The sequence below is a fragment of the Podarcis melisellensis genome (genome assembly GCF_964234715.1).
Source record: "Podarcis melisellensis genome assembly, chromosome: 15".
NCBI lineage: Eukaryota > Metazoa > Chordata > Lepidosauria > Squamata > Lacertidae > Podarcis > Podarcis melisellensis.
Window position 1 is genome coordinate 43,516,358 of NC_138532.1, and position 26,949 is coordinate 43,543,306.

The 26,949-nt window shown below is 48.9% G+C and overlaps 1 protein-coding gene across 2 annotated transcripts in view; it reads left to right on the forward strand.

Moving 5' to 3' along the window:
• Positions 1-1,271: 1,271 nt before the first annotated feature.
• SEZ6 (seizure related 6 homolog) overlaps positions 1,272-26,949 on the forward strand; it is a 105,872-nt gene continuing 80,194 nt past the window's right edge. For both annotated transcript variants that reach the window (XM_081890259.1, XM_081890260.1), the window contains exon 1: positions 1,272-2,142. In XM_081890259.1, coding sequence (XP_081746385.1) covers positions 2,076-2,142 — 67 coding nt within the window. In that variant the 5' untranslated portion in view covers positions 1,272-2,075. The remainder of the gene's footprint in view (positions 2,143-26,949) is intronic.

A 26,949-nucleotide genomic window follows, 5' to 3' on the forward strand; every position in this document is an offset into this window, starting at 1 on the left:
TATCCAGTGAATCTGGATGTTGGAAGATTTAGAAGAGATAAAAGCAAGTCCTTCTTGATGCAGCACTTACTCTATTTTTTGCTCTATAAGACTCACTTTTTCCCTTCTAAAAAGAAAGGGGAAATGTGTGTGCGTCTTATGGAGCGAATGCAGGCTGCGCAGCTGTCACAGAAGCCAGAACAGCAAGAGGGATTGCTGATTTCGCTGCGCAGTGATCCCTCTTGCTGTTCTGGCTTCTGAGATTCAGAATTTTTTTTTCTTGTTTTCTTCCTCCAAAAACTAGGTGCGTCTTGTGGTCTGGTGCGTCTTATAGAGCGAATAATACGGTAGTTAAACTGTGGAGCTCTGTCCCACAGGAGGCAGTGATGGCCACTAACCCAGAAAGCTTTAAAAGAGGATTGCACAAAATCCTGGAAGAGAAGGCTGCCATTGGTTATGAGCCATTATGTTCTCCCCTCCACTCCTGGAGGCAGCAATGCTTCCCATTGCCAATGGTTGGAAACCACAAGGTGAGAGATGTGCTCAGGTCCCCCTCATGGGTTTCCCACACTGGGCATCTGGTTGGCCACTGTGAGAACAGGATCCTGGACTAGGTGGGCCATTGGCCTGATCCAGCAGAGCTCTCCCTGCATTCTTATGATGGCTTTTGTCGACAGCAGCAGGAGAGTTTCTGTGCCAGGCCTGGTCCAAACAGAGATTTAGCACAGTGGGGATTTAACCATCCATCTCATCTGAGTCCAGACCGATCAAGTTACTCTAAGCCCAGAGGACATAAATTCATGAGCCAATTGGTGGGGGCACTTTATCAATCCCCTGGGTGGCCAGGGTTTGAGCTGACTGGCAGAAGTGGGCTGGGTTTTTTTTTTGCAAGGGGTGATCTTTCCCTCCACATCCGCCTCTGGTTGTTCTGCAGAGCTTGGCTCAAAATGCCATTGGCTTTTAACTATATAATATAATGATAATTAAGTTCTTTCTCTCGCTCCCTCTCCTTCTCCCCCCTCCCCACACCCCCTCCCCACTTCTCCTGTGAGCACAGTTTGCTGCTGATGCAGCTGCCTGCAGCCTTGGCATTTATTGAGCGCAAAGTAATAATTTATTGTCCTTTGTATGCTCAAAAGCCATCTTCATTATCCCGTGAATTTGAAAACGCCGAGCAAGTAGATGGGAGTATTTAGATCAGCATTTTTGAGGGGTGATGATGGGTTGAAAGGGAGGGGAGGTGGGTGGAGAGAGAGAGAGAGAGAAAGAGGAAAAGGGGTTCGTGGGAGCAGACATCAGAAAAGGGCACACTCTGTTGAAGTCCTTCCTTAACTAAGAACCCCCTTTCCCTACCTCAACACACTCTTTCTGAGCTTAGAATCCCCACTACTACTTTGATAGCCCATTTTCCACCTGTGCCGGGATTTTTTTTGGAGGGGGGAGGTAGGCGGGGAATAGAAACTCTCCAGAGGGGTTCTCAACCTACAAAAAAAAGATTAGTGGAAGATAGGAAGGGATTGAACGCTCTCTCCTTCCAGAACTTGGGAGATTGCTTTGCTCGCTAGAATCCCACCCTCCAGGCAAGAAGGAAGGGAGAAAGAGAGAGGGAGGAGGTTGCGTTCCTTTCTTCCTGGCCCCCACCCCCACTGAAAGCGGTGGGCTCCCCTCCCCCGAGGCTAGGCCGATGTTAGTCAAGGCGATTCGCTCTCCAGGATTTGCCGGCGTCGCCGTACTCGGAGCGTTACGGTAAGGAGCTGTCCTTCAGCACCCGGCGGGCGGCGATCCCCGGCGCCGGCGCTGCTGGGCGCTGTCCGCCGTGCTGAAAGCGGCGCTCGCTTGCTCACTCGCTCGCTCGCCGGCTGTACATCGCGCGGAGCCGGCAGCTTCGGGGGCTGGTCGCGGAGCTCGGATGTCTAGAGGAGGAGGAGGAGGAAGAAGAAGAGGAGAAGTCCCAGCCTCGACCGAGCAGATCGCCGAAGGGGGACAGCAGCCCGGCCGGCCGGCCAGCCCTGGAGGGGAGAACCCCAAAGCGCTTGCTTGGGGGCGCGGTGGAAGCCTCTCCGCCTCTTCGCTCGTGAAGCCCCCCTGGACGGGCGATGAAGGGGTCTCCGGCTCCAGCGACCTGTCTCCTCTTAGCAGCCCTCCTCGCGGTCCGGGCGCAAGGTAAGCGATCGCTTCGGGTTGGGGGGGTGGTAGGCAAGCCCCCTCCATGTCTTTCATTATTAGGGATATGAGATTTGGGGGCGGGGGATTGACTGTGGGGAAATAACAAAGTGCTTTGCCTAGCATCCAAGCCTCACTCCCCCAAACCCGCTTCGCTATAAATTGCGTTCTTAATACCCCCTGTTTATCTCGCCTCCTCTTCTCTTGTCGTCCCCCCGCCCGTTTTATTTTTCTTAGCAGATTGCGAGCCAATAGCTTCGGGGGTTCCCTTTCTAATTACCCCACCGTGCGTGCTAATCTTGTTGTTGTTTTAAAGGGGGGGGGAGAGAATGTTATTATTTGACGGAGCGAGGAAAACAAGGGGGAAACAGCGTACAATCGTGTTCGAGCCCCTCGGAGAAGAATTGACACACACCCCAAATCTGTACGCGCAGGCGAGGAGGAAAAGAGCCCAGCGGCTGATATAATTAGGTTACAGGAGGCTGCTCTGTGTTGCAAATGAGGATCTCGCCAGGCGCCTCGGGCAACTCAGCCCCCTTCCCCAGCCAGCGCCCCCCCCCCCCAACCTCAGCCCATACGGCCGTTTTGACTCTCCGGGATTGGATTTAAAATAATCATCATCCAGAGACGCTCCTCGTATGAAACTTCTCCAAGTTCCTCTCGCCAATACTTTTTTTAGGAGAGGAGGAGAGAAGGTTCCCCAAAAAGGAAGCCTTCTAGAATCTGCCAGCCCCTCTCTTGAGATACCCCCAGGGACCCGCCAGGCTTCTTAAAGTGGGTCAACCTGACCTCTGTCCTTTAATCGTACTCCTGTCTGCACAGTCTCCCCTGGACCGGCCAAGGTCTGAACCTGTTTTTAATCCCAGATCAAGCAGGGCTAAGCGCCCACTTGCTCCCCTGGGGTTAATTTAGCTCATCTGTAAGGAAAGGGGGGGGGTTGCCTTAGGGGATCCTGAAGCATTGAATTGTTAGAGCAACACTCCACTGATGGGGGGGCATCCCTGTCCCAAGGGATATTATTTATGAATCTTAATTTCTGAGTGTGTTTTTACTTAGAGAACATAGTCATCTGGTGGGTTCTCTGTTTGTGTAATTAGACTGCCTTTTATTCAAGGCTCTACAAGGCAACTTTCGAGTGTTTGCTATTTGACAGGGACTTAGGTGCCGCCGATAAACTCCGGACAATTTTTTTTTTTTTTACTTATCTTTAAAGCAGTGAAAAACACGCACAGATATCAAAAATATTTTATGCATGAAAATAGCAGAAACAGCTTGGGGAGAATGCCTGGTCCCCATTTCTTTTAAAAATAAATGTTTAAAAGGAAGGTCTGTGTTCTCAGACTTACTAGGGGGATTTGGAAGGGGTCTCGCGAAAGTGGGGCAGTGCGCCATTTACAGGGACACCGTCCCTTTCGACACCTCTTCTTCCCCTTCAAGAGATTATGAGCTGCCAAGGCTGTGATCCAGTTTCCTGCCTCTCCCCTCTCAGCGGGGCTTGTAGAGGATTGTGCTGTTTCAGGTACTGAGGACAAGGTGTCCCCTAGAATCATTGAATTGTGGAGCCGGAAGGGACCCCGAGGGTCATCTAGTCCAACCCCCTGCAATGCAGGAATCTCAACTAATTTTTCCATGACAGATGGCCATCTAACCTCAGCTGAAAAGTCCTGAATCTATTCCAGGACTTCTAAAACTGGGCTGCGAGGAGGTGGGTGTCATCACCGTCAACAACAAAAAGTCAAATTGGACTTATATCCTTTGTTAAAGTATTTCCAAAGTTGGGTTGATGGCTCTATCTCTCACACACACATGTATGCACGAACACACACACCGCCCTGCGATTAGGATTGCTCCATGAATAAATGTGAAGCCTTTTGAATTTTTTGTTTTAAATTGTTCCCTTGGATTTATTCCAAATAATGGACGAATCGTTAATGCACACACCCCTCCCATCTGTCTCCCTGTGTCACAACCGAGAGAAGAGGCACAATACCTTGATTGTAACAATAAGTTAACAACTCCCCTTGTCCCTGATTTATATTTGCTCTTGTGCATTTTGAAGTGCAATTTTTCAAAAGGATGCTGAGATGCCATTTTAAGGCAGGGGGTGAAAAAGCTCTGCACCACACATGAAAGGCCCTGCTTCTGGGTGCAACCGAGATTGAAATCAAGGGGAAGTGGCCTATTGTAAGGACATTCGCTGTAATTGTTATTCCATATTACACACACACACATATATATAACTGTATGTCATGGTAACCAGGTCTGTATAGACAGATGCTCTCCTTTTGGTAAACACACAGCTGCATGGTCCCCCCCTCCGCCGGATTTTAATACAGGGTTTGGGGGTGTTGTCTTAGGAATCCTGTTGGCCAGTCCAAGGTGAAACTTGACTTCTAAGGCTGTGTGAGCTTTGAGAACCTGCTTAGTTTCTGAAAAATACACAACGTTGCACCTAGGTGCTCTGCATTAAGGATGTAATCCTGGTTTTGTAATCGCAGACAATGAAGTCGGATAGGTTCCCCGCCACACCAAGGATGCAATGGCAATGAGGGAGAAGCCCGGTTTGGGGGCCCCTGAACTGTGTGCCTGGGGACAGGGGTGGGTCAAGGGTCTTGAAAAGAGACCAGTGCAGGCAGAGTGATCTCAAGTAGTTCCTCACCAGTGTCTTCCAAAGAAATCTAAGTCCAGATGGACCTTGGAGTTTAGGAAGGTGGAGCAAGGTGAGCATGTGTGTGTGTTGCGGCGGGAGGACTCTCAGATAGAAAAAGGGACCTCGCCTTAGGAGACAGGGCCAAACAAGTCATTCTATTTGTGTGAAGGAGGAAGGGCAGAGGCAGATTTAGGGGAGTGGGACCGCTTCACCTACACTATCCAGTATACCTGAAGGAGCGTCTCCACCCCAACCATTCTACCCGGACACAGAGGTCCAGCTCCAAGAGCCTTCTGGTGGTTCCCTCACTGCGAGAAGCCAAGTTACAGGGAACCAGTCAGAGGGCCTTCTCGGTCGTGGCACCCGCCCTGTGGAACGCCCTCCCACCAGATGTCAAAGAGAACAACAACTACCAGGCTTTTAGAAGACATCTGAAGGCAGCCCTGCTTAGGGAAGCTTTTAATGATTGATGCATTATGGTATTTTAATATTTTGTTGGAAGCCGCCCAGAGTGGCTGGGGAAGCCCAGCCAGATGGGCGGGGTATAAATAATGTATTATTATTATTATTGTTATTATTATTAGGCGCCAAGATGAGAGGGAGCCACAGAGGGCACCAAATTTGGGCATTGCTGGGGGCTCTGCTGAAATTTGAAAGCCCAAAGTCCACCACTGATGAGGGGCTCGTCAACCTTCCATGCCAAAGCAGATTGCATAAGAATATAAGAGGCTGCCCCATCTACTCCAGCATCCTGTTCTCGCAGTGGCCCACCAGATGCCCATTGGGGGAAACCTGCAGGCAGGATCCGGCCCAAGAGCCCCCTCTCCGCTCCTGCAGTTTCAAGCAACCGGCATTCATAAGCATTGCTGCTTCTGACCATGGGGACAGAGAGCAGCCCTCTTCTCCTCCCTGAATTCGTTCGATCCTCTTTTAAAGCCACCCTGATTGGTGATCATCACTGCTTCCTGTGGGAGGGAGTTCCATAGTTTACTTATGGTAAAGGTAAACATAAAGGGACCCCTGACCATTAGGTCCAGTTGTGGCCGACTCTGGGGTTGCGGCGCTCATCTCGCTTTATTGGCCGAGGGAGCCGGCGTACAGCTTCCTGGTCATGTGGCCAGCAGGACTAAGCCACTTCTGGCGAACCAGAGCAGCGCACGGAAATGCCGTTTACCTTCTCGCCGGAGCAGTACCTATTTATCTACTTGCACTTTGACATGCTTTCGAACTGCTAGGTTGACAGGAGCAGGGACCGAGCAATGGGAGCTCACCCCGTCATGGGGAATCGAACCGCCAACCTTCTGATCAGCAAGTCCTAGGCTCTGTGGTTTAACCCACAGTGCCACCCACGTCCCCTTAGTTATGGTAGGGTTGCCATATTTCAAAAAGTGAAAATCCAGACACAAAAGTTGTGGAGCTTTTCTTGGCCAAAGGAGTGGCAGTCCAGAACATCTGGAGGGCACCAGGTTGAAGATGGCCAGTTTATTTCATGATCAATTTATGCTCTTGGCAACTGGACACTCTCTCTCCTGTGGCTGAGATATCATCATGTGAACACTTAAAAAGAAAAATGCCTTTGACCTTTTTGCCTTCTTCCCCCATTGGGGTTTTTTTTTTAAACAGAGGCTGGATAGCCACCAGTCAGGGATTCTTTAGCTACAATTTCTGCTTTGCAGGGGGTTGGACTAGATGACTTTGGGGGTCCCTTCCCACTTTATAATTCTATGATTCAATGAGACCATAGCTGCTTCACAGGCCTGGTTCCCTGAGAGCCGCCCGGCTGCTTTCTGAATCTTTCTCCCCTCCCCCCCCTGCTTGCCCCCTCATCTTTTGTAATGACAGCAAAGCCGTGACAAGGTCTTGGCATTAAGGTCCCTTGTCCTCAGTCACCCGCAGGTGCCACTGAACATACACCCCTCCCCCTCTTTGTTGGCCCGGTTTGAAGAGGCAGGCAGCATCCTGGCAGCGAGCTGAGTTCCTGAGCCCGTGCCAAATTGGGAAAGCCTCTCGGCTTAACTGCTGCTTCAGGCCTTGATCTCCCTTCTTGGCTATTAATTGAGGATGGACAGACGGATTGCCGGTTGGGAGAAATCAGACTTTCAGATTTGTAACAAATCCCCGGTTTGATCCTAGCGAATCACTCCGATATTAACTTCCCTTCCTGGGGCTGGTCACACCACATGCCTGATTTAGCCAGAGATCGGTGAGCTATCCTTTTCCACAGAGGAAGGGGGACTCTGGGGAAGGTGTTAATCCTCATGTGAGCTTTGCTTGGGGGCTTTGCCCGCTGGTGGGCATGACCCCCCTCCCCCCGGTCTTTTGCAAGAGCAGAAGGAGAAGGGCTTGGTTTTGTGGGGTCTCCAGAGGCCTGTGCTGGCTGGGGCTAATTTTGCTTACTTCCTTTTTTTGATCTACAATTAAATCAGGTGTGCGCTCAGAATCCAGCGGCTCTGAGAGAGGCACAAAGGGACGGACACCCCCCCCCCAACTGTCAGAAGGCAGTAATGGAGCCTTGGCCTGATCCAGCAAGCCCTTCTCATGTTAATATGAGGGTTCATGAGTGCCAAGGGAAAACCTTAATATTGCCCCAGCACCAAAGGGTGCCCCCTGGGATAGTGTTTGTTAGGTTAGGCATGTCCGCAGACAATTCCTAAGGTGAGTATACCATCATCTACCTGGCCATCCCATTTTTGATGGTCCCTGCTGATAAAGAATTCAAAGGCAACCTGCCTTTGGGTTCCAGCTTCTGAAAATAACATGTGGAGAGTATGATGCTGTTGTGCTCAGGTCATGCTTGCTGGCTTTGCATCATGGGAATCTAGCTGGCCTCTGTGGGAACAGGACGTTGGGCTAGAGAGGACTTCAGCCTGGTCCACCAGGGCTCTTCTTATGGAGGTCTGCTGGGGTAGCAGAACCTCCATACCCAGGGGCAGCCTACCCCAAAATACCAGATGGTGGGGAACAGCTGGAGAGTTGATGTTGTGCTCAAGTCCTGCTTGCAGGCTTCCAAACTGGATATTTTGTTGGCCACTGTGGTAACAGGATGCTAGATGGGCCCCCTTTGGTCTGATCCAGCAGCCAGGCTCTATTCTAATGGTCTCACTGGCTGCACCAGCAACAGATTTCTCTGTTTCCATGAGGAGGAAGCTTAATTAAGACAGGGAGAGATGCAGGCAGAGCCATCAGGGTTTGCTCAATTTTGGAATGTCTCCTTTTCCTGCTGGGACTAATTTTACATATGTATTTTTAAAATTGTAAAGCACCTTGGCAGAAAAGATATATAAAAATGCAGCAAATAAATAGATATATTACAGAAATCACATGCAGAGGCTTCTGTGAATCCGTGTAAGGAAGATAGCTGAGAACGCCTTAGCATGACTGAGACCTCTGGTTGGTTGGTTTATCTGGGGTATCTGTAGCCCACTCTTCAGCCAAAAAGGTTCCTAGAGTGTCATACACACAGTCAGTTAAAACAAGGCAGTCTCTGCCCACAGGCTCTCTGTCTGAAGGAACACGATACACAAGGGAGAAGGTACAGGGAGGGAAGAGGAAAAAATTAAACTCAGGCACTAATTCTTAAACAGTTGCCTGCCAACAGCCAGGGCCAAAGATTAAGTCAGAGCCACCAGCCTGCAGGAAGACCTCGTCCCCTGATCACAGCCAAGCCGGAGCAGGAAGCCCTCCAGTATTCCATCCTGTCCAGAAGCAGTCAATTGTCGCCCTGGGTGGGTCGAGCCAGTCCATAGTTTGCCGCCTGCAGTTCAGCAGCTCCCCACAAGAGGCAGCAGCACACACAGGGCCCAGCAATTCCTGACACTGCTTGCAGGGCCAGCTCAAGGCATTTTTCCACCAGAGGCCAGGAAGAAAATGGTGTATATACACACAGAGACACACCCATGAGTTCACATGCATACAGTGTCCAGTTCCACGACTGGCCATTGAAACTTACTTGATGAAACAGTTTCCTCCATAACAATAGACTAGCATAGCAGTTGTTAAGTACTGGCGCAGAGTAATTTATCAGGAGTGATGCCTCTGGGGCAGCTTTCTCACTCTGCCTAATGATAGGGCCAGTCTTAAGAACCCGGCGCCCTGAGAACCTTGCCGCGGGATGTCTCTTGGGAACCATCGTGCAGATCTTTGCTCCCAATAGATAGATACCCAGTGTTGGACGTGTTCCAACAAAACGCAGTCCCTCCAGGGAAATGCCTTTGGCATGAATTTTAAGGAGGAACACGTACGTACTTCATAAATATTTGCTGGGATGGATTTTTTTTCTCCCCCTCCCAAGGATTGATCCATAAGCAAGATACTGGGGAGAGAATGAATGATTGTTCTCTCGCTCACTCAGAAATGCCAGAAATTGAGGTGATCCAATGAAAATGATTGGCAGGAGGCCCACGTCGGCCTGAAATGCAGGTACTACTTCATCTAAATCATAATTAGGAAAACCGCTGTAGGCAAGATGCAGCAGTCGATGTTCATCAAATTCTGGGAATCGTCCATACCTCTGATATGCGTGCAGAAGGTGCGCCCAGGTCCATAGAATCAGAATCGGAGGGTTGGAGGGGTACCCCAGAGGCCATCTAGTCCACCCCCTTGCAATGCAGGAATCTCAGCTAAGTCCTGGTATGATATGTAGTATTCTAAACCACTTTGAGACATAGGGTTGCAGCTATAGTTAAGCTGTGGCTAATTCAGCCATGAAATAGGAGCACATTGTTAAACTATGGAACTCTCTGCCACAGGAGGCAGAGATGGCTACCAGCTTGAGCATAAGACCAGACAAATCCATGAAGGATAAGGCTGTTAGCCACAGTGGGCAGCAATGCATCTGAATCCCAGTTCCTGGAAGCCACAGGTGCGGAGATTTGCTTTTGCGCCCAGGCCCTGCTTATGGGCTTCTCTTTGGCCACTGTGAGAACAGGATGCTGGCCTGATCCAGCTGGGCTCTTCTTCTGTTCAGTGCCAGCCCTACTCAGAGGAGACCCTTTGAAAATAATGAACATGACTAACAGGCACATTATTTTCAAAGGGTTTAATCTGAGATGTTTTACTTGAATGCATTTTTTTTAAAACAATAAAATGACCTACAAATGTAATAAACCGAACCAAATATCTAGGCAGGGACTAGGAACAGTCCCATGTTGCCTGCTGATATTGTTGGACTCCAGTTCCCATCAGCCCTAGCCAATGTAGCCAATGGCAGTGAAGGATGGGAGTCGGAGCCCAAAGATCTGGAGGGCACCATGTTTACTGGAGTAGCTGGACCAATGGCCTGACTCAGTATCAAGCATCTTCCCACAGGCCCTTCTGAATCAGCACTTAATTCAGAATCATGAGGACCAGCGTCTTACTTTATATTTAAAGGAAGCACCTTAGGGAAGGCGTAGAGTCCTTACTTTTCATGGAAGGGGGGTCCCAGGTTCAATCCCCATTTACACCTCCTTTGGAAATGTCTGCAACTCACGAGAGCTGCTGCTGCTGCTGCCAGTCAGTGCCAACAATACAGTGGTACCTCGGGTTAAGAACTTAATTTGTTCCCGAGGTCCGTTCTTAACCTGAAACTGTTCTTAACCTGAAGCACCACTTTAGCTAATGGGGCCTCCTGCTGCTGCCGCGCTGCCGGAGCATGATTTCTGTTCTCATCCTGAAGCGTATGTAACCTAAAGCGTATGTAACCCGAGGTACACTGTACTGGGCTAAATGCAATACTGCCTATGGGCCCCACAAAAGATCAAAATAATTTTGGTTTGATTTTGGAAATAAAATTGTCTTATTAAAATTCTGGGTTGGTAAAATAATAGACGTATTAGGAGATAATTTGCGAGGGGCGCGCGAGATGATTCCAATTGCCTAGGGGCCTCCGCAGGGTTTAATCCGGCACTGGCTAAGTGGAGCCGACAGTCTGACTCGGTCTAAGGCGTCTTCGCACGTTCCTAAACTAATGACGAGCCTGGCGCGAGTTGTGTCGGCCGCCCCGAACCCCTGACTCAGTCCTCACCCGCCTCCGCGTTCAATTTGGGGCAATTAGCTGGTACTGTTTTAGCCGCTTTGCATATACAGTGGTACCTCGGGTTAAGTACTTAATTCGTTCCGGAGGTCCGTTCTTAACCTGAAGCACCACTTTAGCTAATGGGGCCTCCCGCTGCCGCCGGAGGAGAACCCTAACCCTAACCCTAACCCGGATTTCTGTTCTCATCCTGAAGCAAAGTTCTTAACCCGAGGTACTATTTCTGGGTTAGCGGAGTCTGTAACCTGAAACGTCTGTAACCTGAAGCGTCTGTAACCCGAGGTACCACTGTAATGGGGAGGAGAGGGGGGCGTCTTGGGAGCCACACGTGGCGGACAGCCGGCGCTTTCTTTCCTTCGGAGTTCCTGGACTTGGTGCGCTCTCTCTCTCTCTCTCTCTCTCTCTCTCTCTCTCTCTCTCTCTCTCTCTCTCTCTCTCTCTCTCTCTCTCTCTCTGTGTGTGTGTGTGTGTGGAGCAGCTGGCTCTCAGCGGACGCCTCAGGGCACCAGAAGCTCGTCCTCGGGGGGGCGAGAACGGTGGGCTAACCTTTTAGCAAACTCCCGGCTCCTGGGATGGAGCCAGAGGAGAACTGCGCGCCATCCGGCATCTCCTGGGGCCAGGAGGCGAAAGGAACACGAACCGCTAAGTGTCGAAATCGCAGGTGGGGTGTGTGGGTGTGTGGGTGTGTGTTTTAAAAGCCAAACTGGTGTCGCACATCTTGAACTCTTCTTGGGCGCCTTGGAATGGAGGGAGAGAAATCTTGCTGGCAGGGGGTTGCTTTTGAGGGGTGGGCGCCGGAGGGGGGCCAGAAAGACAGGGCTGAGCCACAGCCAATGAAAGGCGGAGCCAACACCTGATATTCCCCCCCCCCCCGTCCTCCTCCTCCCTGCTGAGTCCTGCAAGGGGGAGCATTCACAACAGGTATTTAAAAGTCACTTTGATGACCGCCAGGCCTTTGGTTTGGACTCAGTCTGACCCTTATGTTGCCCTTCCCTTATAGTCTTGATCTATCTGCTACTTTTAAAATGAGGCTGCTTTTTAAATTGCATTTTAACCTGTATTTTAAATTGTTCCCCCCTTATTGTGTTTTTACTGTGTTTTTATTGGTGTTAGTCACCCTGAGCCCAGCTCTGGCCGGGGAGGGTGGGGTATAAATAAATTATTATTATTATTATTATTATTATTATTATTATTATTATTATTTTCAGCAGCTGCAGCTTTCCCCCAAAGAATTCTGTGAGCTGTAGTTTATCAAAGGTGCCGAGAGTTGTTTGTAGCCCCCTCTCCCCTTCCCAGCGTTCCCAGAGAATGATGGCTGAGAACGGCTCCAGGAATTGTAGCTCTGGGAGGGGAATAGGGGCCAGGGATTCTTGAGACGCGATTCCTGCGTTGCAGCAGCGGATTGGACTAGATGACCCCTGGAGGTCCCTTACAGCCTTCCAATCCATGGCTCACATTGCTCGGCCTTCCCTTCTGCCCTCCCCACCTGGAGAGGCAAACCTTGCTGGAGGTGCTTGGAGAGAGCTGTTAAACCTTCTGCAATAAGTACAAGCAGATCCCTTGTGAAGCTAAACGTTCTATTAAACAGCGAGCAGGGTTTCATAAAAGCGGATAGAAAAAGCTGTTGCGGCCCATTTAAAACACCCCGGCGGCTTTGGAAGCCCCCGTGGGGCAGCCTCTTTCAGAGCTGAAGGAATACAGCCAGAGGAGCTGCAGTGGGGCTTTGAAGGCCGTCTCCTCGAGAGTCAGAGCTCCCCCAGATTGAAGGCCGCACCCCAGTGACTGATCCCCTATATCACCTTCAGATGGGGCTCTCAGAGTATGACCCATGGACCACCATAGCCCTGTGAGCTTCATTCGGGAGGTCTGCGTTAAACATCCCCATTGATTTTGTTAAAATATATATATATATTTATTGCTTCTTTGATTCCTTCCATTGTCTTTTATTGTCCTACAGTGTGAAATCCCGTGGAATGCAAATTGTAGCACATTAAAATCCAATATCGGAAATGAAAGAAGCAAGAGAAATGCCATTAGGAATCACCCCGGTCCCAGCAGTTGCTGCAGCAGGCAGTCAAATCATTTCACCGAGCAGAAGGCGATCTGTGGCAACTAGCCAGGATGCCTATGTTCTGCCTCTATGGTGGAAGGCAGCTATTATTATTATTATTATTATTATTATTATTATTATTTGTATACCACACTTCATCTGAAGATCCCAGGGTGCTTTGCAACAGAAAAATACAAAATGAAAATACAAAATACATAATAAAACAAAAACAAGCCGGTGACACCCCCTCCCACAAACACATTTAAAAAGCCATGGAATGGTATTCGGCCAAATGCCTGGTTGAATCATAGAACTGCAGAGTGGGAAGGGACCCCACAGGGCCATCTAGTCCAACCCCCTGCAATGCAGGAATCTCAGCTGAAGCAACCATGACGGATCAGCAATCTCTTCCATTGTTGAACAACTCTTGTCGTCAGAAAGTTCTTCCTGATGTTGAGTCGCAATCTCCTTCCTTTTAACTTGAAGCCATGGCCATGTGACAGCCCTTGAGATATCTGAAGAGGGCCACCATATAATAATAACAACAATCTTATTATTTATACCCCGCCCATCTGGCTGGGTTTCCCCAGTCACTCTGGGCAGCTTTCAGCACATAAAAAATTGTAAAATATTAGACATAAAAAACTTCCCTGAACAGGGCTGCCTTCAGATGTCTTCTAAAAGTCAGATAGTTGTGGGAGGGCATTCCACAGGGCGCCACCACTGAGAAGGCCCTCTGCCTGGTTCCCTGTAACCTCACTTCTCGCAGTGAGGGAACCACCAGAAGGCCCTCAGCGCTGGATCTCAGTGTCTGGGTAGAACGATGGGGGTGGAGACGCTCCTTCAGGTCTACTGGGCCTTTGAGGCCGTTTAGGGCTTTCAAGGTCAGCACCAACACTTTGAATTGTGCCCGGAAACGTACTGGGAGCCAATGTAGGCTCCAAAATATATCCTCTCAGTAGTCTCCTGTTTTCCAGGTTAACATCCCCAATTCCTTCAACCGTTCCTCATAAAGGTTGCAATGTTTTCACCTTGTGCCTAAAGATATGTAACAAAGGCTTCTGAATATCAGTTGCTGGAAACCAGAGGAGGGGAGATTCCTCTTGTACTCAAATCCTGCTTTCTGATTGGCCACTATGAGAACAGATTCTTGACCAGAAGCCTTCTGGAAGAGCAAAGCCATCCTGGCAAATAGCCATCAATAGCCACCATGAATTTGTCTAACCCTCTTCTAAAGCCATGTAGCTCAGTGGCCATCACTGCCTCCTGTGGCAGAGAGTTCCATAGTCTAACTATACGCTGCATGAAGGGGTGTGTGTGTCTTTTTATCTGTCTTGAATCTTCCACCCTTCAACTTCATTGGAGGTCCACAGGATCTTGTGTTTCCACAATGGCAAACCACCAGGCCCCCCCAACCTGCGGCCCTGCAGATGTTTTGGCCTACAACTCCCATGATCCCTAACAGGACCAGCGGTCAGGGATCATGGGAATTGTAGTCCAAAACATCGGGAGGGCCGAAGGTTGGGTGTGCCTGCTCTACAGCGAAACATACAATAAAATAAAATTCCACCCGCCGCTTCAAACCTTTTGCAGACCAGCTCACATTTTCGTAGCTGCCAGAGCAAAGTTTGCTGTGTGGGTGCATAAATATGTCTTTGAGAGCAAGAAAGAGATACATCTTTTTTTCCCCAGGAGAGGGCTGTGGGTCTGTTGTTCAGTGAGCAACTTATGGGCAACTTAGTCAGTGATGTGCAGGCTGAGAAGGGGGCTTCAGCCAAGGAGTTCTGATCGCCACCCCAAGCATCAGAATTGGGGCGCATCACAGTGTGCCGCTGTGTTCACCTGGGACAGATCGGAAGATCACCTGAGGAGACCAGATGCTGGTCTGAGGAGGCCCCTTTGGCGCCTGAGGGGAATCGGCCCTGGCAACCCAGCAAGCAGGTTTTTCTCTGTGTGGAGGCGGTGGAAGAGGCGGCGAGGGAATGCGATGCGCCGGCAGGCCTGCGTTTCTCTTTCCGCTCTGAGTGCAGGAAAATTACAGCTTTCCAGAGATATCTGTATTTTTAGCTGAGGCCGGGCACCTCGTAATTAATCTCGCTAAGGGGATCTGGGGAGCGTGTTACATCTTTCTCCTTGAGAGCGCAGGAGTGGCGTGGCTCTCTGACGGGCAGCTCCTTGGAGTGGGGGAGGGGTGTGGTCTCCCCCCCCCAAAAAAGGGAGGAGAAAATGGATTATCTCATTATGAGCTTCCCAGAGGTTGCTAGGGGACCAGCTCTGCCATTAAACCAAAGGAGGCAGGAGATTCTGAGAGGAGGGGAGGGGCAGGTATGGGTGCTGGGGGTCATTATTATTATCATCATCATCATCATCATCATCATTACCTATTAGCCAGCAGGAGTGCCTGGGGCCATGGGTGCCATGCAGCGTGCATGGCTCTGGCATTGAAATTTGCGGGTGCCCAACGCCTTAATGGGGAATTTTGTGGGTGCCCGGCCAACCAGGGCCCCTGGGAGTTGGCATCTATGTTATACAGGTTGGCTATGCTGTGCCCCCACAATGTTTCTGAATCCCAGTTGCTGGAAACTGCAGGAGGGGGAGTGTTACTGGTTTTCCTTGGGAGCTTCTGGTGGGCCGCCTCCCTGAAGGTTCAGAAGGTGATTATGGAATTTATTTACTGCTTAACGCCAACAGACTTGCCTAAGCAGCTTGCAAGGTGTGCAAAGCAGGTACAGAAATATCAAAAGGTGAATCGCAAAAAACCCAGCAACGAAACGATCCCTTCTAAAACGCTGAAATAAACGAGCGTAATTGAAGCAGGCAATCAGACAGCGGGCAATTAAAACAGGAGGCTTGGGTCGAGAGATCAGGGGAATGCCTGGGTAAACAGGTGCTTCCTAAAAAGCCGGCAGGATGCCAATACTGATTTGCTCGGGTGCCTCTTGCAAAGATGTTGCAGAAGCCGAGATTTTAGCTTGTCCATTCGGTGGGGAGAAAAGCTGAAACTATGGGAATGATTCCTCTTCTCTAACTAATCTCGGACAAATCTTGGTTCCTCTCTGCTCCGTTTTTTTCCAGTCTTCACACAAGTTCCCTGCATTTCTGCATCTGTTTGCAAACCCATTAATTCATCAGTATTTTTGTGCTAATTTTGTGGACACACACCTTTGCAAGCTATTTCCCCTACCATAATTGCTTGCTGTGTGTTATTTTCACAAATATATGTAATCTGCTGCTTCGGGTCAGTGGCCAATCAATCCAACATCCTGTTCTCACAGCAGCCAGCCAGAAAGGAGATTCTTGTTAAACATTAGGAAGAACTTTCTGAGAGTACGAGCTGTTAAACAATAGGACAGGGTTCCTTGGAAGGTGGTGGAATCACATTCCTTGGAGGTTTTTAAGCAGAGGTTGGATGGCCACCTATCATGCATGTGGGATGTGAAACACAAGAGCAGTCAAGTACAACATTCCTAGAGTGAACATGTTTACACATGGGGAGGAATGTTTGTCCAGCCAGCAGGTAAACTTCCTCTTTCCTTCTGGGCTGGGACAGACTTCCTCTGCATGTGACTGGAGGTGGGTGTGGCCTCACCTGTGCAGGTAACAACAAAAGCACAGGGCAGGGCAGCCGTCTCTCTTTTTTTGATTACATGCATCAAAGAAGCAACATCTGCTTAGCCAAAGATGCTCTCTTGAATTCCAGCCAAGAGAAGACAAAGGGACTGTCTCCTTATGAGATAGTTTCCAGGTATATGTTACTTTTCTAAGCTAAGTCTGCCTTCTGGGATCCGATTGTGAACAGATGTGAGTGAGTAAACCTTTTTTATACTTTTATAGAAGACTGTGTCTTGTCTTTTATGAATGAATAAGGGGGAAATACCAGAACAGCTATTATAGAGGCTTTAGTGAGTCTGAGCAAACGCATCCGCTGAGTTTAAAAAGAGGAATGTTACTCTGCTAAATTGTGAACTTGTTAACACAAGTTGTAAAGGCTATAATCAGACAATATATCCTCTCCTGCATCCCTGAACATTCCCACAATGCATACTTTAGATGAGATTCCTGCATTGCAGGGGACTGGACCAGATGACCCTCAAGGTCTCTTCCAATTCTACAATTCTATGATCTGAGCAGGATTTGGGCACAAGAGCAACTCTCCCTTCCTGTGCCTTCTTCCAGAAACTGGTATTCAGAAGCATGGCTGCCTCCATCAGCGGAGGCAGGGCAGAGCCATTCTGGCTAGCAGCCATCGATCACCCTCTCCTCCTCCATGAATTTGTTTAATCCTCTTTTAATGCCATCTAGATTGGTGGTCATCCCTGCCTCCAGTGGGAGCGAGTTCCACAGTTTAACAGTGTGCTACACTGTAACGATAATAGATAGATAGAAGATAGATAGATAGAAGATGATAGATAGATGATAGATAGATGATAGATGATAAATTGATGATAGATAGATGATATATAGATGATAGATGATAGATTGATGATAGATAGATAGATAGATAGATAGATGATAGATAGATAGATATAGATAGATAGATAGATAGATAGATAGATAGATAGATAGATAGATAGATAGATAGATAGATAGATTAGATAGATAGATAGATGATAGATAGATAGATAGATAGATAGATAGATAGATAGATAGATAGATAGATAGATGATAGATAGATAGATATAGATAGATGATAGACAGATAGATGATAGATTAATAGATAGATAGATAGATGATAGATAGATAGATGATAGATAGATAGATAGATAGATAGATGATAGATAGATAGATAGATAGATGATAGATAGATAGATAGATAGATAGATAGATAGATAGATAGATAGATAGATAGATGATAGATAGATAGATAGATGATAGATAGATGATAGATAGATAGATAGATAGATAGATAGATAGATAGATAGATAGATAGATAGATAGATAGATAGATGATAGATAGATATAGATAGATAGATGATAGATAGATAGATAGATAGATAGATAGATAGATAGATAGATAGATAGATAGATATAGATATAGATAGATAATAGATAGATGATAGATGCATTCATAGATAGATGATAGAGACACATTTTTCTACCATTTTTGACTTGGAGCCGTGGAACAGGAGGCCTGGAAGCCTTGCTTTGCTTTCAGGATAATGAACGCAGCTCAGCTCTGGAGCCGGGCGAATCTCAGAGGATAACCTGAGTTTCATTTCATGCATTGTTTGAGGAAGAGCGAACTGGGGGATTTCTGATATCAGAAGGAGACTGGATGCAATTCCCCCCTCTCCAGCCTTATCTGGAACCGGCGGCTGCCGCTCTTTGGCCTCTTGTTCCCGTTGCCCCTCTGTCCATCGCTAAAGCCTTTTTGTCTCTGCACATATGTGGCCAGGGACATCCCTCCCTCCCTCCCTCCCTCGCTCTGCTTGGCGAGGGCAGTCAAGGACATCAGTGCTGCAGCTTCCCCACGGAGGCAGGCAACTGAAACAAAGCTAACCCTGGTTAATAGAGGTCAGGCAGGCTGGAATCCTGGGGGGGGGGCGAGCGGAGGCTCATTTCCTCCAGTACATTGGCAGGTACTCCAGCTCCCGCTGCCCACCTCTCCCCACTTGCTTAGAAAGATTTTCTGTTCCACTTCTCGCTGTGCTGAGCTTCCGAAATTCACCCCTCTCTTTCTCAATTCATGCCCCCCCTCCCTGTGAAGGAGCTCCCTGGTGCAAGGGGGGGGGGAGAAACCTGCCTTGCATGCAGAAGGCCCACTGGCATCTCCAGGGTGGGCTGGAGATATCTGAAAACTGGGTGAGGTGTCTCCATTGTCTGCTGAGGACTGGAATCTTATTTTCTTGTTAGGGATAGTGCTGAGCTAGAGGGATGTGGCAAATAAATATACTGAAGTATGCATACATATTGTATAGTTAAAGCCATGGTTTTCCCAGTAGTGATGTATGGAAGTGAGAGCTGGACCATAAAGAAGGCTGATTGCCGAAGAATGGATGCTTTTGAATTCTGGTGCTGGAGGAGACTCTTGAGAGTCCCCTGGACTGCAAGAAGATCAAACCTCTCCATTCTGAAGGAAAACAGCCCTGAGTGCTCACTGGAAGGACAGATGGTGAAGCTGAGGCTCCAAGACTTTGGCCACCTCATGAGTAGAGAAGACTCCCTGGAAAAGACCCTGATGTTGGGAAAGATGGAGGGCACAAGGAGAAGGGGACGACAGAGGACGAGATGGTGGGACAGTGGAAGCTACCAGCAGGAGTTTGACCAAACTACGGGAGGCAGTGGAAGACAGGAGGGCTTGGCGTGCTCTGGTCCAGGGGGTCACGAAGAGGCGGACGCGACTAAACAACAACAACAAATGCATACATTCCAGTAGCACCTTAAAGACCAACTAAGTTAGTTCTTGGTATGAGCTTTCGTGTGCATGCACACTTCTTCAGGTGTGCATGCACACAAAAGCTCATACCAAGAACTAACTTAGTTGGTCTTTAAGGTGCTACTGGAAGGAATTTTTTAATTTTTTTTGTTTTGACTATGGCAGACCAACACGGCTACCTATCTGTAAATGCATACATATTATTGTATAACTGAAGAAAACCCATGGCACGAACCAAGAATGAAAGGCAGTACTCTGTGTTCCTGTTCAAATCAGCCTTGAGTTCAGAACCATGAGGACTGGAGCCTCACTTTATTTGTGAGAGAAAAGCCACAGCACTTTGGTAGAGCCCCTGCTTTGCACACAGAAGCCCCGAGTTCAGTTTCCAAGGGCATCTCCAGGCTGGGCTGGGGGAAGACTTGTGGGAATGTTCAGGGGTGCAGGAGAGGATATATTGTCTGATTATAGCCTTTCCAACTTATGTTAACAGGTTTCACAATTTAGCAGAGCAACATTCCCCCTTTTTAAACTGACACAGCGGATGCGTTTGCTCAGGCTCGCTAAAGCCTCTATAATATGTTTTAAATGTAATTCCCCTTTAGTCCCTCATAAAAAGATAAGACACGACACAGTCTTCTATAAAAGTATTAAAAGAGTTTACTCACTCACATTCTGTTCACGATCGGATCCCAGAAGGCAGACTTAGCTTAGAAAAGTGACATACACCTGGAAACTATCTCATAAGAAAACAGTCCCTTTGTCCTCTCGAGCATCATTGGCTAAGCAGATGTTGCTTCTTCAACAAAAGTAGTCAGAGAGAGAGAGATGGCAGCCTGTCCTATGCTTTTGTTACCTGCACAGGTGAGACCACGGCCACCTCTAGTCACATGCAGAGGAAGTCTGCCCCAGACAGGAGAAACAGGACATTCCGACTGGCTGTTCCTGACATCCCCTTTTATGTCCACTCTAGGGATGTTGTACTTGACTGCTCTTGCTTTTCACATCCCACAAGACTTCCTGTTTGAGTCCCTGAAGACCAGGTGTACTAAGTCATACCCTTGGTCCCTTTAGCTCAATGTTGTCTGCACTGACTGGCAGCAGCTGTCCAGGGTTCCAGGTCAGGAGTCTTTCCCAGCCATTCCTGAAGATGCTCTTGGGGAACTGAACCTGGGACCTTCTACCTTGAGTCCAAGCAACGCTAGGCAAGGTGGCCTAGTGGTCTGCTGTGAAGCTAAAACGGCTTCGTTCATTCAGGGTGTGGCATTTGTGGACCCTGGCCTATCCTTCCCCCATCTCTTTCCCCCTCTCTTAAAGGCCACATTCACACCATCCATTTAAAGCGCCTACTTCGAACAGTCATGGCTTCCCCCAAAGAATTCTGGGAAGTGTAGTTTGTTAAAGGTGATGAGAGTCATACGGACACACACAGAGACACATACGCACACTCCATTGCCAGAGCTACAATCCCCAGAGTTCCCTGTGATGGGAGATTGGTTCAGAAACCACTCTGGGAACTGTAGCGCTGCGCGGCGTCTCCAAAAGACTCTTGGCACCCTTTACACAGCACGGCTCCAAGAATCCTTTGGGAGAAACCATGATTATTGCCTGTTGACCTCAAGAAGGGCCCCTTCCGTGCACTCTTTTTGCCACCTGCTAAAAAATTCATGTTTGGGCAAGGCTGTCCAGGCGCTTAGAAAGCCGAGGTGAGTTTTAATCTGTTTCAGCATTTTAAAGTATTGTTGTAAATTGATTTTCTTTTTGTAAACTACTTTAAGGGTTTTTTGTTTTTTTGGTTTTTTTAACAATCAAGCAATGCATAAATTTTATGAAACAAATAAAAAATAAAATAGGGAAAATTCCAGCTCTGGGAACTGTAACGCCATGCGGCATCTTCTAGCAATACTCAGCACCCTTAATGCACAGCTCCCAGAATCCTTTGGGGGAAGCCGTGACTGTTTATAGGAGCATTGCTGGGCTGAAGCGCAGGAATGCTTTAGCTGTGATTCCTCTATTGCAGGGGGTTGGACTAGATGACCCTTGGGGTCCCTTCCAAGCCCACAATTTATGGTTCTATGAGAGGGATGGTTTGGACGTAACCAAATTCTGTGCAATGCTTTTTCAGAGAGCAAACTGGCTACGAATGGGTTGACTTTCCTTTTAAATGCCTACCTGCCTCAGAAGCCACACTGGCTTGCTGGCCCCCTACATGGCGACAGAGGGGGTCCCCACATCCTACAGCTTCACCCACCCCTGGAGAGGGGACAGCACAGGTGTTGCGTTGCCATCAGACTCAGGAGGGATATGTTGACGTCTTTAGCGTTGATCACAACCCTGGGATTAGCGCGGACAACATATGGCTCCTTTATGTAACAGGATCTCTGTCTTGACTGTGGCTCCTCCTCACAGCTAGTGCTGGCGGGTCTCAGGGAACGGCTTGCAAGGTGGTTCCCAGGGCTTTAAGGGGGCAAGAGGGAGCCCCCCCCACATAACAAAGTTGACGTAGGGTAACTGCCTCGGATATGCAGATGACACAACCTTCATGGCAGAAAGTGAGGAGGAATTAAAGCACTTTTTAATGAGGGTGAAAGAGGAGAGCGCAAAATATGGTCTGAAGCTCAACATCAAAAAAACGAAGATCATGGCCACTGGTCCCATCACCTCCTGGCAAATAGAAGGGGAAGAAATGGAGGCAGTGAGAGATTTTACTTTCTTGGGCTCCATGATCACTGCAGATGGTGACAGCAGTCACGAAATTAAAAGAAGCCTGCTTCTTGGGAGAAAAGCAATGGCAAACCTAGACAGCATCTTAAAAAGCAGAGACATCACATTGCCAACAAAGGTCCGTATAGTTCAAGCTATGGTTTTCCCAGTAGTGATGTATGGAAGTGAGAGCTGGACCATAAAGAAGGCTGATCGCCGAAGAATTGATGCTTTTGAATTCTGGTGCTGGAGGAGACTCTGGAGAGTCCCATGGACTGCAAGAAGATCAGACCGATCCATTTTGAAGGAAATCAGCCCTGAGTGCTCACTGGAAGGACAGATCCTGAAGCCGAGGCTCCAAGACTTTGGCCACCTCATGAGAAGAGAAGACTCCCTGGAAAAGACCCTGATGTTGGGGAAAATGGAGGACACAAGGAGAAGATGAGATGGTGGGACAGTGTTATTGAAGCTACCAGCATGAGTTTGACCAAACTGCGGGAGGCAGTGGAAGACAGGAGTGCCTGGCGTGCTCTGGTCCAGGGGGTCACAAAGAGGTGGACACGACTAAACGACAACCGCGGCTCTCAAAGGCTTGCAGAAGGCGGAGTTTTCACCAAGCAAATGGAAGGGACGTGTTTAGCGAAGAGAGTTGTAGCTCAGTGGTGCAGCAGAAGGCTCCCAGCTCAATTCCTACCAGTGGCATCTCCAAGAAGGGCTGGGAGCTGCTGCCAGTCAGTGTAAACAATACTGAGCTAGATGGACTTGGAATAAGGCTGCTTCCTGGGTTCCTAAGTGCCTTGGAAGCTGGCATACTGTCTCACAATGCCATGCTCATGCCATCGGGGCTGAGGGTGTGAGAGGGCTGAGCAGGCCAGCTCTGTCCCATGTGAAGTGGTAGCTCACAGCATCTCTGAGCATATGCAGAATGCCTTTGGGTGAAACATACAGGCTGGCATCCGTCTGCCTTGGGAGACAACAGAGGAATGCACCTTTGGGGGCAAGGCCAAGCTGTCGGAAGGTTGTAGCGCCTGCTGTGGCTGTAGAGCAGGGGTCAGCAAACTTTTTCAGCAGGGGGGCTGGTCCACTGTTCCTCAGACATTGTGGGGGGCCAGACTATATATTTGGGGAGGGAATGAACAAATTCCTGTGCCCCACAAATAACCCAGAGATGCATTTTAAATACAGTGGTACCTCAGGTTAAATACACTTTAGGTTACAGACTCTGCTAACCCAGAGATAGTACCTCGGGTTAAGAACTTTGCTTCAGGATGAGAACAGAAATTGTGCGGCAGCAGTGGGAGGCCCCATTAGCTAAAGTGGTGCTTCAGGTTAATAATAATAATAATAATAATAATAATAATAATAATTTATTATTTATACCCCGCCCATCTGGCTGGGCCTCCCCAGCCACTCTGGGCGGCTTCCATAAAGAACAGTTTCAGGTTAAGAATGGACCTCCAGAACGAATTAAGTTCTTAACCCGAGGTACCACTGTAGAAGCACACATTCTACTCATGTAAAAACATGCTGATTCCCGGACCGCCTGCGGGCCGGATTCGGCCCCCGGGCCTTAGTTTGCCTACCCATGCTGTAGAGCAGTGTTTCTCAACCTTGGGTCCCCAGATGTTGTTGGACTACAACTCCCATCATCCCTGAGCTCTGGCCTTACTAGCTAGGGATGATGGGAGTTGTAGTTCAAGAACATCTGGGGACCCAAGATTGAGAAAGGCTGCTGTAGAGTCTATGGCAGGAGAGACTTCTTTTGTTGCATTGGCGTAATAAACTAGATAGGACAATTGCTTTGAATCAGGATCTGCTTATGTTATGGGGGGGGGGGCAGCTTGCAATTTAAATGTGTCATCAAGGAAGCCGTTCCCACACCAGAAAATAAGAAGAGCCTTCTGGATGAGGCCAATGACCCATCTGGTCCAGCATCGTGTTCTCACAGTGGCCAACCAGATGCCCATTGTGGGAAAGCTGCAAGCAGGACTTGAACACAAGATCCCTCTCCCCTCCTGGGGTTTCCTGATGGCTAGTAGCCATCAATAGCCCTCCTCTTCTCCTCCTCCTCCTCCTGTGTAAATTTGTCCAATCCTCTTTTACAGACCCTCATCCGAAAGTCCCCAGGTGTTTTCAACGGAATAAAAAAATTAAATAGCCGAAAGGAGCAGGTTTGTGTATCCAGGCAAGGCCGTGGTGGGGGTGTTGATTGGAGAATGCCAATTCCATAGCAGGGACGTGGGTCCCCCCCCCCCCGCACTCCAACCACAGCCCCAAGGAATCGCATGCATCTGCAACTTTAGCGGCCGCTTTAAGGAAAAATTGGAATGCAGCTGCGTCTGTGCGCGAAGCAGGAGGGTTCAGTTCCCCGGCTCTCTGGCTGGGACCAGATAAGGCGGAACAGCAAACGCCGCATTAGCTTAATCTGGAGATTAATTTGCGAGGGATGCACTGGGGCAGAGTCTGTTCCATTTCAATTTGGGTCGTATTGGGCACAGGCTGCTGTCAGCGGCCTCTGTCTCTCCTGCTCCTGCTCCCGTCTTCGGCAGCCTCTCCTTACCTTCCAGTCAGCAGGACTTTCCTGCCCCCTGTCCCTACAACATCTCCCCCTTACCTCCCTCTTCCCATGTTCTTCTTCCTTCTTCCTTTCATTTTCACCCCCTAGTCCACCAGCCTCTGCCTCCTCTTCCCCCCCTTCCTGCCACAACTGACTCAAGCTCCTAGGCCTGTGTGAGGTTTCCACAGATTTCCTTCACCGTCTTCCTTCTTAGCCGCCTTTATAGGCAGAGCGATCCTTCACGGCTTCTGTCTCATACAGGAAAGCTTTTGGGGCCTGAGTGCTCCCCTTCCTTTCTGGGAAACCTTCATGTCTGTGGTGGGCGGGACCAGAGACAAAAGTGGGTGGAACCATGAATCTTTTACCTTTCAATGTTCACAGAGAGTGCACAGAGAGTATAAATTTTATTTATACCCCTCCCTCCCCAGCCAAGAGTGGGCTCAAGGCGGCTAAAAACCAATAATAAAAACAACATGATTAAAATACAACATTAAAACATTAAAATGCAGTTGAGTTGCAGAATTCTGCAAGCAGAATAAATTCCACAGCTCCGATGCACTGGCACCTCGTGCCGTTTGAGTTGCAGGATTTATTCAGCATGCAGAATTTGGCCTTTCTGGGGGTGAATGTGGATGAAGAAGGCAGAGAACTTAAAAAATAAATAAATTTGCATGCATGAAATCCAGCCCCAAACACACAAACACACACACACAATTTCTACAAAGTGATTGGTGACGCAGGATATTTCCACATGCTTCTAAAATGCACATTAAATAAAACGAGAGAGAGAAGGGCACGCATTCACCTGCCAGCCTTGGAGCTGTGGAATGCAGCGACATGAAGCAATCTGTGTCCTTCCAGGCGCCAGCTCAGACCTGCCGTGCTGCTTCGTTCTCCCGGCGTCGCTGCCTTCATCCAGCCGGATGCCTCTCCTGCCCGAGGGACGTGTCAGCAGCCGCCCGGCATGGGGTAGAGGCAGGACAGCCCCACTTCCTGCTGCCCACAGGGCTTTGGGGCGAAAAGCGCGGAGGGGCAGGAGAGTGGAGGTTGCCTTAATTGGAAAAAGCAGGGAGGTAGGCTGCTTGATGCCTGCTGCGTCAGTTTAATGATTTTTAATGAGCAATTACCTTTAGTCATTCTCTTAATTTCTGAATATCAATAAAGTTAATTAAACGCGGCATGTGTCATTCTCGGGCGCCGGCGATGGATTAAAGGTAGGCAAGGCTTTCTGGGGAGGGGAGGGCTTTGATGAATGTGAGGCCGGAGAAAGATTCGGCGTGGGAGATAAAACGGGCCTGTGGGTAAAGGCAGGGAGAGAAGAGGGTCCAAAAAGGACGGGAGAAATTGATGGAGGCTACGTGATGCCTCTGAGTGGCAGTTGCTGGAGACCCCAGAAGGGGAGAGGGCCTTTGTGCTCGGATCCTGTTTCCAAGTTTCCTACAGCATCTGGCTGGCTCCTGTGAAGACAGAATCCTGGACTAGATGGCCACTGGGACTGATCCAGCACACTCTTCTTGTCTATGTTCCGCCTGCTGAAAGAGAAAATACCGTATTTTTCGCTCTATAAGACGCACCAGACAACAAGATGCATCTAGTTTTTGGAGGAGGAAAACAAGAAAAAAATATTCTGAATCTGCAAAAGGGATCGCTACGTAGTGAAATCAGCAATCCCTCTTGCTGTTTTGGCTTCTGGGATAACTGCACAGCCTGCATTCGCTCCATAAAACGCACACACATTTCCCCTTACTTTTTAGGAGGGAAAAGGTGAGTCTTATAGAGCAAAAAATATGGTATCTGTAAGGAAATTTGGAAGCATCGTATAAGAAAACTGTGATGGGGCAGGAGGTCTTTGTGGCTACCAAGCTACCTGGCCTCACCTGTGCATCAGAGACTGCAAGGGTTTTTTCCCCCACCAGGGTTCTCCTGGTGCAGTGAAACACATCACACACGCCTCCGAGTTGCTGGCCTGAAGGGCCTGGGTGATCAGAAGCTGCAGTTGACCCCGGGACCTCCTGTGCCAGGGTCAGCTTTGAGTTCCAGCTCTGCCCTCCGGTTAAAAGCTGGCACTTCTCTCGGAAAGGAAGGTGGCGCCACGCTTCAAAGGCTCAACGCTGTGGAGGAACACACCCTGAAAGGCTAAGACAAAACATGCCTTCAGGCTCTAGGCTGCATGTCCCCCCTTTGTGTCATTTGATGAGGACAGGGAAGAGGGAAGCCTGCCCTGTCACTCAGGGGCAGAGAGGACCTGCATGGCATGCAGAATGCCCCTGCTTGCCAGTCCCTGAAAAGCTCCCCTTCAAAAGGGACTGCTAACACAAGATGGGGGTAGCCTGAGATTTCAGAGAGCTGCTGGTGGCCTGAGAAGATGATACTGAGCACGGTAATAATAATAATAATAATAATTTATTATTTATACCCCGCCCATCTGGCTGAGTTTCCCCAGCCACTCTGGGCGGCTCCC